The sequence below is a fragment of the Pinus tabuliformis genome, chromosome Q, assembly GCF_031772625.1.
Source record: "Pinus tabuliformis cultivar Carrire ecotype Pingquan chromosome Q, CPIR1, whole genome shotgun sequence".
In the NCBI taxonomy this organism is placed as follows: Eukaryota; Viridiplantae; Streptophyta; class Pinopsida; order Pinales; family Pinaceae; genus Pinus; species Pinus tabuliformis.
This window is the reverse complement of record NC_142296.1, coordinates 1,006,814,541-1,006,823,529: the sequence shown is the minus strand read 5'-3', so window position 1 is coordinate 1,006,823,529 and position 8,989 is coordinate 1,006,814,541. Positions and strand designations below refer to the sequence as shown.

General features: G+C 31.5%; 1 protein-coding gene across 4 annotated transcripts; it reads right to left on the bottom strand.

Annotated features, from left to right (window-relative positions):
- Positions 1 to 1,853: 1,853 nt before the first annotated feature.
- On the bottom strand, positions 1,854 to 6,212 carry LOC149222888 (cysteine-rich receptor-like protein kinase 15). Of its 4 annotated transcripts, XM_089385657.1 has the most exons (10): positions 5,938 to 6,212; positions 5,628 to 5,689; positions 5,480 to 5,542; positions 4,462 to 5,174; positions 4,208 to 4,351; positions 3,974 to 4,113; positions 3,660 to 3,870; positions 3,309 to 3,543; positions 3,035 to 3,185; positions 1,854 to 2,930 (listed from the first exon to the last, which is right to left on the bottom strand). In XM_089385657.1, exons 2-10 carry the CDS (start codon positions 5,657 to 5,659, stop codon positions 2,550 to 2,552), a joined length of 2,070 nt encoding a protein of 689 aa, XP_089241783.1. In that variant the 5' UTR covers positions 5,660 to 5,689; positions 5,938 to 6,212; the 3' UTR covers positions 1,854 to 2,549. The 4 variants fall into 4 exon arrangements, with proteins under 4 accessions (XP_089241783.1, XP_089241782.1, XP_089241781.1 ...); XM_089385656.1 differs by having other exon boundaries at positions 5,628 to 6,212; XM_089385655.1 differs by having other exon boundaries at positions 4,462 to 5,689.
- Between the last annotated feature and the right edge of the window lie 2,777 nt (positions 6,213 to 8,989).

Sequence of the window (8,989 nt, the reverse complement as noted above, 5' to 3'; positions counted from 1 at the left end):
CCTATATTTTTAGTATATTATAAATATAATCTGTTTTGAAATGTTTAATTACTTTTTTTTTTTACTTAGAATGATTTTTAATAACACCCACAAATTTTTTATTCCATATTTTACAATCATGATATTCACTACACACAAATATATTTTGACCTCTCAAATCTTGATTTCATTTGTGGTGCTCAAAAGAAATATAGTTTATTCCAAAAAAATAATCCAAACTTCATGAATTTATCACATGACCCACTTGTAATGTAATTCAATTTAGTTAATATGTTTTTTTTTAAAACTTTCTAATTTCCTGTTTATGACCTAATGACTACTAAACCCTAACACCATGTGTAAAGCACTGAGATAAATGAGGAAGGCAAAGATTCCTAGACGAGTCTAAAAATTGATTTTAAAAGGTTGAATATTGCAGGAGAACCGAAATTCAATAAAAAAATATTTCTTAATATATTTATGAAATTTAACAAAATATATATATATATATATATAGAATATATATATATATATATATATAATATATATATATATATATATATAATATTTAATAAATATAAATTATATAAAATAAATCATTTATAAAGTTAAATAAAAAATTTTAAATATTTATGGAGATTATTTAAAATGAATTTTTAAATGCAAAAGACAGATAGAGAAAAAACAAATCATTATATAAATCAAAATTTCACTGAAATTTAAAAAAATATTCGAGTTTAAATTCTTTAATCTTTAGAATTGAAGTGCTGCAAAAGTATGTTCAAAGTACTAATCCATTTATACATTTAAAAAAAAAAATCATAATCTAAAAATACATATATTAATCTAAAAATACATATATTAATCTGTTTGGTAAATATATATTTAATAACTCTACCTATCAATTTTGTTTAATATTATATATATTTAAAGTCCTCCTAATATATCTCATATCTCATGATCAAATCTACTTTTCACATTTTTATAGCACTTATTTTATAAATTTCATATTTTTTATTACTAAATTTTCAATCAAACAAAAAAAAATCTAATAAAATACAACCCCTCCATATACATATAATCCAAAACCTAAATATATACCACTTTATTTTCTTAAATCATATATATTTGTTTTAAAAGCAATCTATATAATTTATTTTAAAACTTTATATATTTGCATGTCAATTTTTGTGGTCCTTGAGATATGAATATATCTCATGATCAAACAAGAAGTTATCTTATAACTTTGATATGTTTTTATAATCGTGAAATATATAAATCTTTTTCAAATCATTCATGGCTGGATTGTATATATCTTTTATCGCCCTAATAAAGCAATAATTAAATATTTTACCAAAACATGGCATCCGTTAATCTACTTACTTAACGTGAAAAGGTATCACCTTCTCAAGCTGCTTATGTTTCTGATGTGGTATCTATACACGCTGATTGTGTAGGCTCAACACCAATCTCTGAATTGTTGCTTAGAATTCCCAAAACCTGCGACATTGTTGGTCACCCGAAGAACTTTGAGTGCAAAGAAGCGCAATTATGATCACTCTCAACGCCTGCTCTGGTGGATACTGCCCCACTTCACTTGCATATTTTAGCACACTCTAAAGTTTCACTTTTCATTTAAATGGCATACTTTAGCATAATCTGAAGTTTCACTTTTCTTATGAAGCTATTGGTTTTTTTGGGATAAGCCAAACCTTCGAGGTTGACTAGTCATCGACTTTATTTCATATAAAAACTCCACATATTAATAAAATTATTAAGATATCTGGAAAATATCTAAATATGAAATCAGATTCACTACTCAGAGCATTATAACTGGAAGCACTTTCTAATAAAACAGAGAAATATTTATACAGTAAGATAGAACAGAGATATCATATTTTATTAAGTAAAAGAAAAACAAGAGAACAATAATACTACAATGGAGGCCGGCTTAATTTTGTTAATAAATTAACAACACATAATCACAGTGCACTTGCTTAAGAGACTATAACATTGCCACCAAATAGAATTCAGTGCCTCACAAATGGTTGACAGCATGAATACCGTACGAAATTCTTCAAATTTGTCAGAAAGCGGCATTCGACTAAAATCCCAGATTCCCAGATAACCCTTCAAATATACTGAATGGTACGCTAATGATAAAATTTTGGGTAAAATTTATAAAGTGTATACATCTGCCATTCATTCATCAAGCACAGCAGGTGCTCACTAATCACTACCACAGCTATTATGCATAACTGATTTCAGAGTTGTGTGGGCATGAAAGAAGCTTCTACCATGGCTCTAATCAATAAATGCCTCCGCGAAAATCTTGAATCTCGAAGGCCAGCCTTCTATGACTTGATTTTAGTAATGGGAAATATGTGCAGAAACAAAATGGATGTTGAAGTACCACTTTCACATCCATTAAAATACTGTTATCCACTGAAACCCACGTTACTATTTTTTTCAATAGTCTGAAACCCACTTTATTTAGAATGGACCGTGAAGATTTGTGCCTACCTAGCCTCCAATTTACTAACGGTGAATGGGCCGTGAAGATTTTGTGCCTACCTAGCCTCCAATTCACTAATGGTGACATCATTTAGGGAAGGAACCAAAGGATTCTGTGGAGAGGCAGACGAGACATAAGATACGGTGGCAGAGGACCGTGACTGCTGAATCCCACTGCTAGAGCTGCCGGCTGTGGATCCTCCGCGGCTGCTGTCGCTACTTTTTACAAATGCGGGCTTCGTTGGATTTGCTAATGTCACAGAAGCGCTGGAGATCATCAAGATAACATTAGACATAATTGGACGGAGGCCTGCATCTGCTTGGGTACATAGAAGCCCAACCTGAATGCATCTTAAAGCTTGCTCCTGCCTGCATGTTTCGGTCAATGTGGAATCTATCATATCTAGAAGACACCCTCGCTTGTATAATCTCCATGCCTGCATCACAAATATCCAAGGCAAAGGCCTACTCACTTAACATCTCCATTATCTCCAATCACTGTTGCTCATATAGAAAAAACATTCCTGAAATGAAATCTTACCCATTCTAATAGGCTTTGCACTTCATCCGGAAGATTGGCATCACTATTTTTCCTTGCACTTACAATCTCAAGGACCAGCACTCCAAAACTATAGACATCAACCTTTACAGATAATTGCCCCTGCATTGCATACTCCGGCGCCATGTAACCGCTGCATACTCCAACCAAAATTCTTCAAGTAAGGAGGGCGTTTTATGTGCCTAAATCCCACGATTGCATAAAAGTGAACTGTACATAAATTTTATTAGGGAAGGGTAAAGGGAAATATTCCTACTATGTCCCTGCAACTCTTGTTTGGACGTGGGACTCGTCTTCCGGAAAGAGTCTTGCTAACCCAAAGTCTGCAATCTTCGCATTCAATCCCTCATCCAGCAAAATATTGTTGGCTTTAATGTCTCTATGAATAATTCGCAACTGTGAATCCTCGTGAAGATAAAGAAGGCCACGCGCTATACCCATTATGATGTTATAACGTTTATGCCAATCAAGATGCCTCTTCTTCTCTGGATCTGTATTTGTATTTCAAGAATACAGAATTCGAAAGATTTTAAATAATCAATCCGATTAAATGTATAAAAGATTTATCATCTTTCTCTCAACCAAAAAAATGTCCAAAGTGACTTACCAAACAGAAAGGTGTCAAGGCTCTTGTTCCGGAAATACTCGTACACCAGCAACCTTTCTGGTCCCTCGGCACAACACCCAAGCAGCTTTACCAGATTTCGGTGTTGAACATTGGCTACAAGCTGCACTTCATTCATAAACTCTCGTTTTCCCTGTCCAGATCTTACAGACAACTTCTTCACTGCTATTTCCTTTCCGTCTCTGGTTATTCCCTGAAAGAATTAACCCTATCAACAACCCATGGGAAAAACCCTCTTCATCTTCGTTAAGTCATGCAATTTCATATGCTAATAATAATAATAGGTACATACATACCTTGTATACAGGGCCAAACCCTCCCTCTCCAAGCTTCTTGTTTTCATCAAAATTATCCGTTGCTTCTGCGAGAGCTTCTAAGGTGAAGACATTTTGCTCCTGCTTGAGTAGCGTCGGTTCTGGATCATTGTCCTGTGTTTCTGTGTACACCAAAAAAAGGTGGATGAGAATCTCATTTGATGAGATAACATAAGTTTGGCCATGCGAAACAGAGGCCCAAAGTGCAGATTCTACCTTCCTTCTGCGCATGGGTTATTTGCCTGGGTGAAATGGCAGACTTCAATCTCCTCCACATGGCAAACAAACAGACCATTAACGCTAGAACCACGCCTCCCACGATCCCCAATATTATGGGTAACATTTTTGAAGAAGAACCTTCTGTACAGTAGATCATGCAATATGCTATTTACAGAAATTGAAATTGCAATCAATTTGTATAATACTGAAGAGTGGCGAATGATAAAAGTAGCAGTAGAGAGAGAGATTACTTGACGTGGTGGGCGAAGTTCCATTAGCCGGATTGTGGGCAGCTACTGTGGGAGGGTTTGGCCCAGAGGAGGCTGAGGGTGGAGGAGGACTAGCACTGCCACTACTCCCTCCAGAACTACCGTCAAAGAAGGGGTATATTTCATATCGGACTGTGCAGCTTCCATACAGTGCTTGAGCTCCTTGCTTCATAGAACAACAGTCGTAAACACCATTAATGGCGGATTGCAAACAAGATTTGCAGTCCGCGATGGATAGATCTCTCCAACACTGAACTAGACCGTAAACGGTGCCAATAGAAGTATATGGCGCTGATCCTTCAGCGAAACCTTTATTTGCGGAATTGTAAGCCTTATAGGACAGGTTGGTAAGGAGACTTAATGTAGCGGCCCTAAAACTCTTTAGATTGCCAGTATTAATATCGTTTACATTCTCCAGTATAGACCCATCGGCTGCTACCTGCGAAATGAAGTTGAAGTTCTCGTATCGCAGGAAGCACTTATCTATCCATACTCGACCCCCGACTACATTTCCGCAGAGTTGTATAACACTATCGTTTGCTTGTTGTGAACAGATTGAACAGTCTTGTTTAGATATGTTACCTTGGCACTGGAGGAGGCCATAGATTCTGTTAGGACTTTTGCCATAGAAAGAAGTGTTGAACCCTGTTTGAGGTGCTTTCTTCACAAGATCACCCATTACCCTATTCAAATTGCTGGAAAATGTACTTCCATCAGAGTAAGTAGAAGCATTATTGCATGTATATGACCGCACCTCTGATATAACCGAAGGAAAACTGCTAATGAATAGTAAGCCGATCAAATGGAAGATAATAGTTACCCGTTTGCAAGAAGTAGCAGAATATAAAATATAAGTATCCAAATTCATGATCTTGGAACTAGCAAAGGTATGTAAAGGTTTCTGATGAATATGGGATACAGGCCGCTATAAAATTGATAAGAGTTAGATCACAGAGACACAAGAAGCAATGATCTGGAAGCGATTGGGATTGGGAATTACCAGCAAAATGGACGAAGTTGCTTGGAAAAGGTAAGTAAAGGCTTCCTTTCAATAACAGAAACCCTGAAATAGGACAGTCTACTGGAATTGGTATCCTGAAACTATTATTTCGACATCATCAAAACTTGAAAGATAAACTTCCACGCACCATTCGGTCTCTTGTATGTATAAAATAGACATTGAATTCAATGTGTGCAGAGCTGATTCCTCCTGGAAGAACGAGGCGGGGATTGGTAAACTGTACTTAAAACTAAATCTGTAAACCAGAGCGGGTATTATAGTTCTCAGTGTTTCAAATTAGCAAGTAGGGTTGGAATTTCAAAACAAATTCATCAGTCATGGAATTTCAAAAAATCTAGGCATATGATTTTTTTTCAGTGTTTCAATAAAGTTGAAAATTCAAAACAAACCCATCAGTCATAAATTTCAAAGAGAACACACCTTCCCAACTTCCCTACCTATCTCTTATGGATTTTCAAAACGAACCACACCTTCCCAACCTCCCTACCTATGTTCATAATTTGAACCCAAAATTTTGCAAGTTTTACCAAAAAAAAATTCACAGTCCGTCAAACAATTTGCCCGTCAAAAATCATCCTGCTAACAAATTGCAAACGCGCTCTCTGCAACAGCATCTCAGCCCTCATGCACGCCTTCAACGCACGGTGCCCAGCGACTGAAAAGTCCGTAGTGAGGAAACCTGTTTTCCCTACTTGTACAGTTACGATTGGAAGGAGTCAATGATGTCCCGTCAACGGCTTATAAGAATAGTCACTAAGACATATAATTCATTAGTTATTTATCTTTAAAATGGTATTTGTCTTTGAAATGCAATCATTACGTTTGACATTGAGTACATTACCCATACGCTCATTCGTAACCAACATAAATTATGTTTATTTTATAAATTATTAAATAAACATAGTTGTTTCTGGGTGCTATTAACCCTATCGTTATACACATGTTGCAAGTACTAACACAAATATAATATAATATAAAAACAAAAAACAAAAAACTTTGAGGCACTGGCCAAAGTCACGGAAACAAGGATTAGTCCTGTGCCCCTATCTTGACGCATTAACAGGGGTTGAATTTTATATTAACCTAATTTTATATTAACCTAGATAATACATGATAAAATATTTAAAATAATAATAAATAGAAAATAATTATGCTGTATAATAAAAATAAAAATTTAATTACAAATTTATGGTATTTGTTATGATGAAATATATTTAAAAATTTAATGAAATTTATTTTTATTATGAAATGTAAGAGTGTTAATTTTGATTTATTTTAATTTTAAATTTAATCATTTTCAGTTTTTAATAAATCTGGATTCAAAATAAATTTAAAATAATTTAATTATAAATTAAGTTTGTTTATAAAATTTAAGTAGATATTAATTAGAGGTATCGTTAAAATATTTCTTCGAATTGTTGAATTTAGGTTTCTGTGATCTATATAGAGTTCATGAAAAAAGTTTTAGGCGAAAATCACATCATAATTCATTTGTTTCACACAAACTAGTGTGGTTCATCATCAAGACAAATTTATTTTACAAATTATTAATAAATACAATTGTTTTTAAATATTATTAATCTTATCATGTTTAAGTACTAATATAAATATAATATTTTATTTAATTTTATTTTTGAAAATTATACTTTAAGGAACTGCCCAAAGTCAAGAGGATTAGTCCTTGGCCCTATTTGGACTTTGTACGCATGAACAAGGTTAAATTTTATATTTCTCACTTAACTTAAACAAATTCATATAAGAAAATATTTAAAATAATAATAAATATAAAATAACTATGTATGATAAAAAAAATTAAATTTTTAATTTTAATTATAAATTTATAAAATTAATATAAATTATAAAATTATTATGATTATAAATTTATAGTATTTGTTATATATCTAATTTCATATTTAGTAATTTTCAATTTTTAATACATCTAGTTTAATTATTAAATTAATATTAAATAATTAAAATATTTCTTCAAATTTAAGTTATTGATTCAAAATTTACAAACCCTTTCACCAAAAAACTCAAATAAATATTTAATGAATTTTATTTTATCAACATCACTATCTAAAATAAAATACAAATTATAATAAACTCTTTGACAATAACTAATAACTACACCCATAAATGTGCTAAATGCATTGTTAACATTAATTATACCCCGTGCCATTTACTAATTAACCTAAATACATCCTTTACATCTTACCGACCTTAAATTTCTCCTAACACCATTACACATGAAAAAAGTTATCAATTAATACTTCATAAATTTACATAAAATACAAATAAAAATTCAATGCACATTATAGAGTCCTTAAGCCTATGCCAATTCAATGAGAAGAGCATTTCGATATCCTACATTATCATGATTTCTTAAGCCTATGCCAATCTTCAAATTGGCTTAATAAATTTTAGCATCGACCTCACCACAAATTTTGTTTGCGAAAATTTAAAATTAAAAAATATCATAATGATTTTTATCAAATAATCTTTCAAGTGCGTTCAATAAACAAAATATTTAGGGCGACAAATTTTGTTTGTGCTATACGCGTTAAAGAAAATTATAACCATATTGTTAAATAGTTAAATTTTTATTTAAAATATATTTTTAATATTTAATTTGTTTTTAAAAAATATTATTAATTTATTTGTAGATTATAATCGTAATTTTACATGTTAAATTTCACATTCTAAAATTAATATACAGTAGAGTAATTTGGTAGGCAAAGAAGGATCAATTGGCATGGCTTAAGAGCTTAAGTTTCATCTTCTTTACTATTAGCCAATTGAAAATGGTAGATATTTTTTAAAAAAATTGCATAAATAAAAGAAAAAAATGGAAGATATTTGTAGAAAATTTGTATAAATAAAAAATGTCAAAGTTCACAGAATTACGGGGAAGTTTTGGAATCTAGAAGAAAGAGATATTTTTTAGTTTTTACCCAAAAAAATGGAAGAAAGAGGATTGGACAATTTCTAGTCCACGTAAAAAACTAAAAGACAAAATAAGATAATAACAAGGATTTGGTACAGAATTTTGTAATGTATCTTTAAAATTTACTATGATGTCGTTAAAGGAATAATGAATCTAATGAGATCATAATCATGAAACAGGTTTATTTATTTACTAATTGTTGGGTAATAAATATGTTCACTACATAATTAAGAAGATATACTATAATAATAAATAGTAGTTAGCACGGACCATTTGGAATAATATTGAAAAGGTATAAATACTTATTGTACATGAGTTTTTTGAACATGGTACAGAGGGTATTTGGTATGAATATTTATTGCAGCTGAAAGCTTGCTTAAATTTATGAAAAACCAGAACTTTATAGTAATAATAATATATTTAAAAAAATCTATAAACATATATAAATAAAATAAATTTTCAAAAATTAAAATAAAATATAATTGAGTAATGTCATAACTTAAACTATTTTAGCCTTTTAAATTTTTAGTAGTGATGATGTGTTT

Excerpts from the sequence above, each read along its gene's own strand:
- LOC149222888 (XM_089385655.1), bottom strand. The coding sequence starts at position 5,347 with ATGAATTTGGATACTTATATTTTATATTCTGCTACTTCTTGCAAACGG. Across the intron at positions 4,352-4,461 it reads AACTTCGCCCACCACGTCAA|AAGGTTCTTCTTCAAAAATG; the intron begins GTAATCTCTCTC and ends TCTACTGTACAG. Across the intron at positions 3,186-3,308 it reads ACAAGAGTTGCAGGGACATA|CGGTTACATGGCGCCGGAGT; the intron begins GTAGGAATATTT and ends TGGAGTATGCAG.